The following is a 10,933-nucleotide window of genomic DNA, read 5'->3' on the forward strand; positions in this document are numbered from 1 at the left end:
TTTTATTGTTTGTTATAATTTTTACTTCTTTTTTTATTTTTATTTTTTATGAATATAATAGAATATTTATAAAAAAATTGTCAAAATTTATTATTTTGGAAGACCCAACACATAATAAAGATTTGTTTAATTATATAGCTACGTCTAGTTACCTATAATATGAACACATTTAGTTTTATAGTGGATTCGGAATTTTTGTATTTCTCGGTACATTTGGAATGTAAATGTACCAAAATGGTTATCTGATAGAGACATTTGGTTTTGTGGTACATTTGGGATTTTTTGTTCATTTGGTCTTTTGGTACAATAGGAATCTAAACATACCAAAAGGGTTACCTGACAATGGGCACATTTGGTTTTATGATACATTTGAAATTTTGGTACATTTGGTTTCTTTGTATATTTGAAATCTAAACGTACCAAAAAGGTTACATAACAATGGGTACATTTGGTTTTATGGTACATTTGAATTTTTGGTACATTTGGTTTCTCGGTACATTTGAAATCTAAATGTACTAAAAGTCGATAGTTTTGTTCTCAAATGTACCATAAGTTTTAAGTATATTTTTTATATATCTATACAGGAAAAAAATATGTATTGAAGACTTTTTTATTGAGACAATTTTAATAGAAAGAGTTTTTTTAAATGAGGAATTAGTTAATTAATTTTTTATTTTATTTTATTAAAAAAATGTCATTTAATGCATAGAAGGGGATTGACGAAATTAAATTCCTATATTATAGGCAATTAGTTGCTAAGCTACCTTATGCCTCTATATAAATGTATTTAAATTAATGATATGGAAATTAAATAAATAGAAAATTATTGAGGTGGTAATTGATCGAAGCACCTTAATCAAATCTTTAAAAGGGATGAATGTTTAATCTAACAACTATAGAAAAGATGTAGGGCATTCTAATTTTCCCATAAAAAATTACAATTAAATGCCATGGATTAGAATTAGTTTTTACACTTAGATAAGATTTTATTAAAAAGGTAATCTTAGACAAGGATTATAATAGAATTTTCTTTAAAAAAATTCAACTTCTCCCACATAGATAATAATGGATTGTTAAATACACGTCAAATGATATTCTTTTACATTCAACTTCTCCCACATAGATAATAATGGATTGTTAAATACACGTCCAATAATATTCTTTTACATAGTAATGTCGATGTGTCCCACAAAAAATATCCAAAGATCCATGAATCTTTATATTATCGGTCATAACTAGCAAGCTATGAATACATAAACTCCAAAACCTTTAATGCTTTAATTTAAACGGAAAAATAGAGGATTGATCGATAGGGGTAGAACCATTCATGTGAACAAGCTATTTTGGATAATCCTTGCTTAGAATATCAAACCAATGACATATATTATATATAGTAATTTTATTGCGTGTACACAAAAAACGTACACATATATCAATCGTTACTGATCAAAATTACCTATTAATAAAACTTTTTTTGCCAATTAAAAAGTAGTGAAAAGACCAAATCAAATTAACTAAAGGCTAAACTAATTACCACACAGTAACTTTTAACTGCTATAAATACCTGCAATACTAACACTTGATTAATCAGTACAATCTGCCAATTGAAATTTGTAACACAACCATGGCCATCAAAATTCTGTTTCTGATCCTCTTCATATTTGTTTTTGGCGCCCCCCAAGCCCAAGGTAAGGGCATAACCCTAACCCTGAAAAAACTCCCTTTTCGTCCGAACACTACCACCCAAATGTCTGCATTAGCCAGCACTAGCAGCCATCCTTTGAGTGCCAGAAAGTCATTTTTCGGCGTATTTTACGTCGAGCTCCTAGTCGGAACCCCACCGGTCAAATTGAACTTGGTGGTCGACACTGCGAGCAGTCCTATGTGGGTCCAGTCTGCCCACTGCACGGACTGTTTTCCGGTATCCTCCGTACATTTTGATCCCAACAGGTCCATGACTTTCCAATTCATGCCTTTCGACCACCCGATCTGTGTCCCTATCTGGCTCCATCCGTCAGGGAACTTCTGCTCGTACGAGAGTGAGTATGCCGCTAACCAGGTTACAATCGGCACCTTCGGTCTGGACACGTTGACGACCGTCACTACTTCAAGTACTGCTGATCAACCAACTCAAATTCAGGGCGTTGCTTTTGGATGCTGTGTAATCAACCGCATTGATCTTCCTTGCGACGCGGGTCATCCCAACGAGATATCCGGAATATTAGGACTAGGGATAGACCATCCCACCAGTTTCTTGCTCCAACTGAGTTCGATAACCCTTAAAAGATTCTCTTACTGCATCCCGTACAAGGTCGGAGCCGTGTCCTCATTACGCTTCGGTGAAGACGCACAACTTACGGGCTCGGACATTCAAACCACTCCGCTTCTGGAATCCTCCTCTGACTTCTACTACATAAACATGACGGGGATTAGTTTAAATGGATCTCGTCTCCCAACAGACCCCAGAATGTTTAAGGCGTGGGGTAATAGTGGGGTGGTCGTCGATACTGGCACAGAATATTCTCTCTTTGCTTCCAAGGTGTAGACACTGATACACCAAGCAATGAAATCTTATTTTACTGAGAACTACTCAATGAAACCGCTAAACAAAACGCGGTCTGGTTTGGAGCTCTGCTACAGCATGGTAGACGTGTTGAGGCAAAGAAGCGCAGAGGGTTAAAGTTTGTTGCTCCAGAAGTGATCTTCCACCTGGATAGAGCCGGCCTCAATCTCAACGAGGCCACTACTTTGAGAGCTGATGAGGACTTGCAGGAGTTCTGCATGATGATGGCGGAGATATCGGGAGCACCAAACATTTTGGGAGCATTCCAACAGTACAATAATAGGTTTCTAATTGATGTTCCGAAATCTAAATTTTCGTTCACCGCAGAAATGTGTTAATTAAAATTTTATCCTGGATGAACGAGAAATCTTAACTTTATAATAAGAATAAAAGAAAATATTTTATCTAAACCCATAATTTTATCTCTAAACCCAATTATCAAACTTTATACCTTTTTTTTTTCAAAGTTGTGTAAGATTTTATAAGGTGAGTGTAAACAAACCTTAATGTAAATATTTATGCCGACATTAAGATAAGAGATTAATATGGCCATATTGATAAATGGTGGGAAAAACATCTCTAATTTCTAATCTCGAATCTCTAATATCTAATCTCTAATCTATAATATTAGAAATCCAGAAAACTACTTTGGTTGATACATAAAAAAACGCAGGGGCAATTTTGTTAGAAAATAATTAAATTTTTTTAGTGAAAAATAAAAGATAAAAAACATATAAAAAGGGGGAATGTGCTGATCAAACTCAAAATAAAAAACCAACGTAGGGAAGAGGAGTAGAGAAAACTATCTGCAGTTGCCATCAGTTTTAAACTCCGCCACTTTGAATCAAATTTGATGTTTGGCAAATCTCCGCTCTCATATTTGGCTGCAACTAAACCCTAAGTAGACCTCTGCTCCCACTGGTCCACCGTCACCTCCACCTCCGCTCCTATCCTTCTCCCTCCCTTTCAATTCTAACCTACCCTAATTTAAATTATTCAAGGATTCTTTAGATATAGGCTCATACAACTTGTAATTTTTAGATAAAAACCCACGTATCTTTAAACATCCAATATAAACCCAAAATTCAAATATGTAGCTACATTAGAAATTAAGTGACCTATTACTTCAGATAATTTACAACATATGCCACAACTCTTCTACCGTTTTCTCACACAAAACCCTCCAATTTTGGCTTCATCATGCCCGCAGTGTGACATCCCACATCGCCCAGGGGAGTGATCCTTATATGTATATTCCTATCCCTACCTAGCACGAGGCCTTTTGGGAGCTCACTGGCTTCGGGTTCCGTAGGAACTCCGAAGTTAAGCGAGAAGGGGGCTAGAGCAATCCCATGATGGGTGACCCACTGGGAAGTTGCTCGTGAGTTCCCAAAAACAAAACCGTGAGGGAATGGTAAGCCCAAAGCGGACAATATCGTGCTACGGTGGTGGAGCGGGCCTGGGAAGTCGTCCCGCCCGGGCCGGGATGTGACAATTTGGTATCAGAGCCTAACCCTGGCCGCGTGTGTGCCGACGAGGACGTCGGGCCCCTAAGGGGGGTGGATTGTGACATCCCACATCGCCCAGGGGAGTGATCCTTATATGTATATTCCTATCCCTACCTAGCACGAGGCCTTTTGGGAGCTCACTGGCTTCGGGTTCCGTAGGAACTCCGAAGTTAAGCGAGAAGGGGGCTAGAGCAATCCCATGATGGGTGACCCACTGGGAAGTTGCTCGTGAGTTCCCAAAAACAAAACCGTGAGGGAATGGTAAGCCCAAAGCGGACAATATTGTGCTACGGTGGTGGAGCGGGCCCGGGAAGTGATCCGCCCCGGGCCGGGATGTGACACGCAGAATATGGGCATTAAATTCTAAATAAGTAATATTTTTATATTAAACCATTACATATATTCGTCACATTATTATTAGGGTTAATTACACTAACATCCTTTGAGGTTTATCGAGTTTTTACAAAACCCCTTCACATTTGAGACATTACACTAACATCCCTCACGTTTTAATTCATTTTCACATAATCCCTTCAGTCAAAATTCTGCTAATAAATGGACAACTTTATCCTTGTAACTAATTAATTAAATAATAAAGAAATATATTAGTAAAAGAAAATATGAAAAATAAATAAATTAAACGTTAAAAAATAAATTAAAAGGAAATAAATCAAATGCAAACCTCTATCAAGTTACTGTTACTAAAAACATCAGGTTGGCATTGCGGGAGGGTCTTCATCAGGTTAAGAACAAAAAATGCCTCATCAGTCAGATTGTTCAGACAAGGATGAAAATTTTCTTAATTTTTCTTTAGGTTAAGGGCAAAAACCTCAAGAGCATAGAGACACTGCTTCTTCTCAATGGCATCGGATAGGGCCTCGGAGACAATGTTGACCTAGGCCTTGGCATTGTTCTTCCGATCCACCTTATTCTTCCTATTTTTCAAACCGGAACGAGCGGAGATGAAGCGGAAGGATTGCAGGTTTTTATGTAAGTCGCCATAGTTGATGTATCCGAGACGCCAGGGAACTTGTCTCTCTTCCAGTGGAGTTTTTGTTGAGAGGAAGAAGATGCGGGTTGAGAGAGGAAGAGAAGGAGAGAGAGAGATTGAAGAAGCCATGGATGGCTTTGGCCTGCAAAATTGTTAAAGCAGTGGCAGGGTAGTGAGTAGTGAGGGTGGGGCCAGGGAGAGGAAAAGGATGAAATGCACACTGTCCAGTGCTTGAGTAACTTGCAGAGCATCAACTCCAGAAAATCTGCTGCCAGTTCCACTCCAAGGCTAGGAAAACTCCGTCACGAGCTGCTAGGACCTCAACAATTTTTGGGGAGGTGACGTAGAGATATTTTGCGAGCGAAACCTCCAGCGCTACCGGCTTCATCGTGAAATACAATCCCGATAACCCCAGTATTTGTCGTGGCGTTGAATGCTTCATCAACGTTAACTTTAAACCAACACGGAGGAGGAGGGCGCCATCATTTTTTTGTTAGAAGTACCAACTACCAAGCACCATAATTTTTTTTTCACCCACAATTCAACGTTTTCTTGTTTTTATAGATTTTTTCCCTTTGAAATATATCATGGATAGTCTCATAGTCCTAGCAAAGTTATACATTGAATGCATTTCCTGATTCCGTTCATCTTACAAATTGGAAAGGATTGGTTTTGGTTTTATTAAAATCTTTACTTTTCCAAATAAAATTAAATTACCTGAATAATTAGAGCATCGTGTAATGTTTTGCATTGAATCTAGTCATTTTTTGCACAGAAATTTTATTTGGACACGTATTGAGTATGGAGAAGTGACTTAAAGCCAATTTTAGTCATTTGGAAGCGTTAAAATACAATGTATTAATTTTTAAAATAATTACATTTAACTGCTCAAATTTTACATTTTAAAAATAATATATTTTTTTGTATTTCTCCATGTCTATTTTATGACACGTGAAGCGTTCCCTTGAATACCGGTTATTTTGAAAAATGTCGCACCTTATCTATCTTGACAATTGTTACTTTCTATACCAGCCAGTCTGTCCCGATTCAGTGCACAATATCCATGCTTATCTAATATATAAACAAGTATTTGACCCTATGTTGTACAATTCTCCATGCACCAATAGGAATTGTCTCGAGTCTTATTGCTTCTTGAACAGAACTCATTGTTTACAAAATGCATCCTCATTGCTTCTTCCTCGCACTCTTTGCTCTACTGGTTTCTCTGGTAACCGCCACTACAACAACAACGTTCCCGGTACCTGGAAGCCTATAGACGGCATCGATTTAAACGCGACAGAGATCCGAGAGTGGGCCGTTTCTGAGTACAACAAGAATGCCACAAACAAGTTAGTTTTTGAAAAACTGATTTCATCTGAGATAACATTTGTATCAGGCACCTTATATTTGCTTGTTGTTGCGGCTAAGGACGTGTCTTTGCCTAATCGCACCGGAAATTACAGAGCTTCAGTACACGACAGGGATGGAGCGCCGCGGGAATTGATAGCCTTTTTTAAGATAGAGGCCGTAGAAAATAACATTTAGTGATCTCAAAATTGTTGAGTATGTCAGTTTGGATGCTTTACTTGTATCATCCTTTGTTAAAATAAAGAAATTGACACGTATAAATGAAGGATTTTCTGCGGTTTTGCTTTACTCGTATTTGGTATTTGGTTTACAATCCTCCTCATCTAAATTACGGAGAATGAAGGATTTGAATTCGGATCACAGTTGTCTAAACGGGAAGGACCTATTCACCGTAACAATCCACGTTCTCTTTTTTTGTTGACAAAAAGTTTTTTTTTGGGGGGGGGGGGGGGGGGGGGGGTGGGGGGGTTGGGGGGGAGGCTACCCCATCCCAGGCTAAGGCCTACACCTCTTCGAGGATTTATAGAGGGTATTAGCCCCTTTTTGTTTTTACAAATCGCCCACTAAAGGATTGCTAACATAAGGGCTCGAACCTAAGCCTTGGTCTAACGAAAATAGATATTTACCAACTCAACCAATCGTCGTTGGCACCACTTGTGATTTCTTTTTTAGACAAAACCACTTTGCCAATGGTTGAGTTGAGTATGTCAATTTGGATGCTTTATTTTTTTTATAAGAATCTAATGACTATTTGTCTACACCCAACAAAGATCCCAAAATTACCCTCATTAAAATCAAAATGGATAATTTTTTTCATCTACTTAAAAGGGTAAAAGGCAATCAATGAAACCGCCCATAAACATAACAAATCAAAAGTTTCCAACACCGTCAGAAATCATTAGTTGTGAATATAAGTTACCAACAACTATAGGATTGAACTAAAGGTGATAAATGGCGAGGGTGCTGAGACGGCACTACATAGCCACTGCTGGAAGACACTGATCGGTCATTGTATTTAGGCGCTCTAAGCGGATCCCTATAGGCACAAGGGATGAAATTGTTCAGGCTTGCATTGCGCACCGGTCTAGGGCTTCCTGCTGATCCGAACTGTTCATTTCTTCCATTTGCAGGGTATACTTGTTTTGTATCCTGCGACTAATGGGCTCAGATCTGAAGTTACATGACCACTGCCCCAATTCTTTTTCGTTAACTTCAGCAACTTTGTACTGTTTGGTTCTATTTGTACATTAGTATCCTGCACTATCATATCATTAGGTATGCTCGTAACTCTGCACATGTTGCTTTCCCGACGTGCATGGTGGTGCTTATGACTTATGAGCTATACTCGAATTTGAACAGCAAACTTACTTTGTCTTTGCTTGATTCAGGTGCTACACAATTCTTTAAGATATTGAAAATTGGAACTCTGGAATTGGGGGACTTTCTTGGTATTTCACTTTCTTTGTCCCATTTGTTTCTTTGGATTCTATTTGTGTTCTAACTATTTTAATCTCCTATTCGTAGCAATTGGTGCAATATTTGCTGGAACGGATTCTGTTTGCACGTTGCAGGTATGGCACATATCCATGTTGCATCTGAGTTTTCAAACAAATACATACGAATAGTTTTCAAGAGGGACACCTTTACTCTACAGTCTTGTGTTCGGGGAGGGTGTTGTTAACGATGAAACATATGTGGTCCTTTTCAATGCTATTTCATAGCTTTGATCTCGCCCACCTTGATTCTGGCATTGCTTTGCACTTTCTGGGAAACTTCTTATATTTGTTTTTCGCAAGCACCGTGCTAGGAAGATTAAATTTGTAGGCAAAATTTGCAATCATAAATATATATACTTTTATGGTAATAATAGGGAGACTAAATTTGCAGACAAAATTTACAAAATAAATAATGTGTCATCAACAGGAATGAATACGTTCATCAACGCTTAAGTCATAATTCAACCATCGACTTCTATGTCATTTAATTTACAAAATTTTGTCTATCAATTTACTCTCGCTAACATTGCCTATACTTTTAACACTTGAGCTACAAACTCTCACATTACGAATTATATATAAAAGATGTATAAATATAAAGCACAACAAAATATGGCCCAACTTTTATTCTGCACTCGAAACAGTCTCATACACGAAGTCTACACTCTTTTGGCGGGATAGCTAACGACTCATTTTTTGCCACAATGATCAGCCCATAAAACGTGCCTGAAATAAACGTGCTTTCCCCCCAAGTCACATTTTGAAACACCAACTTGTTTGTGCCTGTGACATTCTTGTTGTATTCTGAGAGCCCCCAAGACCCCCCACTCTGCAATGCTTATCACATATGGATCCTTGAGGTCTTTAATTTCCTTCCGCCGGGGACTCACTTCACTCGTCGCGGCGACAGCGACAAGAGTAAGCAGAGTAAGGAGGGCGAGGAAGCAATGAGGACGTATCGTAGTAGGTTTTCGGTTCTCAGTAAAGCAAATCCAAATATACCGATGAAGGACAGTCTTACTGATGCTGATGGTTTGATATAGCAAAGCCATACATTGAATGCTGCCTAATTCCGTTTATCTTACAAACCGCAACGTTGGAGTTTGGTTTTTATTGAAATTTGTACCTTTCCAAATAAAATAACGTCACAGATAAGGGCGATGTATGTAAAAAGTAATCTTTTAATGTGTCTTGAACACGAAACGGTATGTCATATGTTATTATACAAGTGAAAAGAAGTGTTTCTTTCAAGTTTCTCTCCACTTCTGTAATGACATACGATATATGCGCCCATGTTCTGAGCACAGTGCATGTTAAAAACTGAAATAGAAAAGGAATGAAGTTACCCGAAAAATGTAGAAGCTTTGAGTGGTGAATGATTCTTGGGATGAGTCGCGGACTAAATCGCTCTCTTTAAGACGTTTCGCGGCTCTGCCCAAAGTGTGCAAGCAGTTTACAAACACCACGTCGTTCCTAGGATAAAACAACACAGAACCTTCTTCTTTTTAATAAAGTTCTTCCTTGCACAGTGGAAGAACCTTTGAACTCACACTCTCTCAATATGTTGCTTTTTAAATCAATATTTGTAAAACTTTTTTTTTCTCATCCTTTTTTTTTTTATTTGCCATATATATATAAGTAGACGTTGTGGGGTTTACGAACGTAAGAAATCAAGGGAGTTAGTGGGGATTTATGGGGTGCAAAATTGTCTGCAATCAAATGCAAAACCGTAGGGAATTAAATGCAAAACTGTCTGCAATCAAAGGTTGATAACAATTTATGTTTTATATTTAATGTTTGTAATAAACCAAAATATAAATATATTTAAAATATTTAAATAAAAACATAACTGCTCCAACACTGCAATATCTCTCGCATGTAAATTGAACGTGAGATGTCAAATATACAAAGTTCATATATATGACTAATTGCCTGAATAATTAGAGCCTCGTGTAACGGTTTGCATTGAATCTAGCCATTTTTTCACAATATTTTTATTTGGACACATATTGGGTATGGAAAGTGACTTAAAGCCAATTGAAGCCATTTGGAAACGTTAAAATACAGAGTATTAATTCTTTATCTCTTCACATATATTATAACACGTGAAGCATCTGCTTGAATACCGGTCACTTTGAAAAATTTCTCGTCGTTATTATTGCTTTCTATACTAGCCAGTCTGTCCCGATTCAGTGCACCATATCCATGCTTATCTAATATATAAACAAGTATTTGACCATATGTTGTATAATTATCCATGCACCAATAACAATTTTCCCAAGACTCATTGCTTCTTGAACAGAACTCATTGGTTACAAAATGCATCCTCATTGCTTCTTTCTCGCACTCTTTGCTCTGCTGGTTTCTCTGGCAACCGCTACTACAACAAACAACGTTCCCGGTAACTGGAGGTCTATAGACGGCATCAATTTAAACGCGACGGAGATCGGAGAGTGGGCCGTTTCCGAGTACAACAAGAATGCCACAAACAAATTAGTATTTGAAACGGTGATTTCGGCTCGGACTTCATTTTATGAATCAGGTACATTATATTTGCTTGTTGTTGCGGCCAAGGACGAGTCTTTGCCCAATCCCACTGGAAAGTACAAAACAGAAGTACTCGATAAGGATGGAGGGCCGCGGGAATTGATAGCCTTTTTCAAGATAGAGGCCGTAGAAACTAATATTTAGTGTTGTCAAAATTGTTAAGGGTATGTCAATTTGGCTGCTTTACTTGTACCACCCTTTGTTAAAATAAAGAAATTGGTGCTTATAAATGAAGGTTTTTTCTGTGGTTTTGCTTTACTTTAAATAACGGAGAAAGAAGGGTCTGAATTCGAAACAGAGTAGTCTAAACAGAAATATGAATTTGACTTCAGAACAATCCACCCATTACGATTTCTTTTTAAGACTATTCCACTTTAGCAATGGAACTTGAGCATGTCAATTTGGATGCTTTACTCTTTTTTTTTTCTTTTTCTTTTTTATTTTATTTTATTTGAAGAAG

General features: G+C 37.7%; 2 protein-coding genes across 2 annotated transcripts; both read left to right on the forward strand.

The window, feature by feature from the left end:
- Positions 1 to 1,747: 1,747 nt before the first annotated feature.
- LOC137745446 (aspartyl protease family protein 2-like) lies at positions 1,748 to 2,901 on the forward strand. Its single transcript, XM_068485410.1, has 2 exons — positions 1,748 to 2,539; positions 2,641 to 2,901. The coding sequence occupies exons 1-2, from the start codon at positions 1,748 to 1,750 to the stop codon at positions 2,899 to 2,901; spliced, it is 1,053 nt and encodes a 350-aa protein (XP_068341511.1).
- Positions 2,902 to 10,245: 7,344 nt separating this feature from the next.
- LOC137745452 (cysteine proteinase inhibitor 1-like) lies at positions 10,246 to 10,617 on the forward strand. The gene has a single exon (XM_068485417.1). The coding sequence runs from the start codon at positions 10,246 to 10,248 to the stop codon at positions 10,615 to 10,617; it is 372 nt and encodes a 123-aa protein (XP_068341518.1).
- Positions 10,618 to 10,933: the final 316 nt, after the last annotated feature.

This window comes from Pyrus communis, chromosome 9 (genome assembly GCF_963583255.1).
Source record: "Pyrus communis chromosome 9, drPyrComm1.1, whole genome shotgun sequence".
NCBI lineage: Eukaryota > Viridiplantae > Streptophyta > Magnoliopsida > Rosales > Rosaceae > Pyrus > Pyrus communis.

What these genes read in the sequence shown, in the direction of transcription:
- LOC137745446 (XM_068485410.1), top strand. Translation starts at nt 1,748, where the DNA reads ATGTCTGCATTAGCCAGCACTAGCAGCCATCCTTTGAGTGCCAGAAAG. An exon ending in ATTCTCTCTTTGCTTCCAAG is followed by an intron (nt 2,540 to 2,640) that starts GTGTAGACACTG and finishes GCTCTGCTACAG; the next exon opens with CATGGTAGACGTGTTGAGGC.
- LOC137745452 (XM_068485417.1), top strand. Translation starts at nt 10,246, where the DNA reads ATGCATCCTCATTGCTTCTTTCTCGCACTCTTTGCTCTGCTGGTTTCT.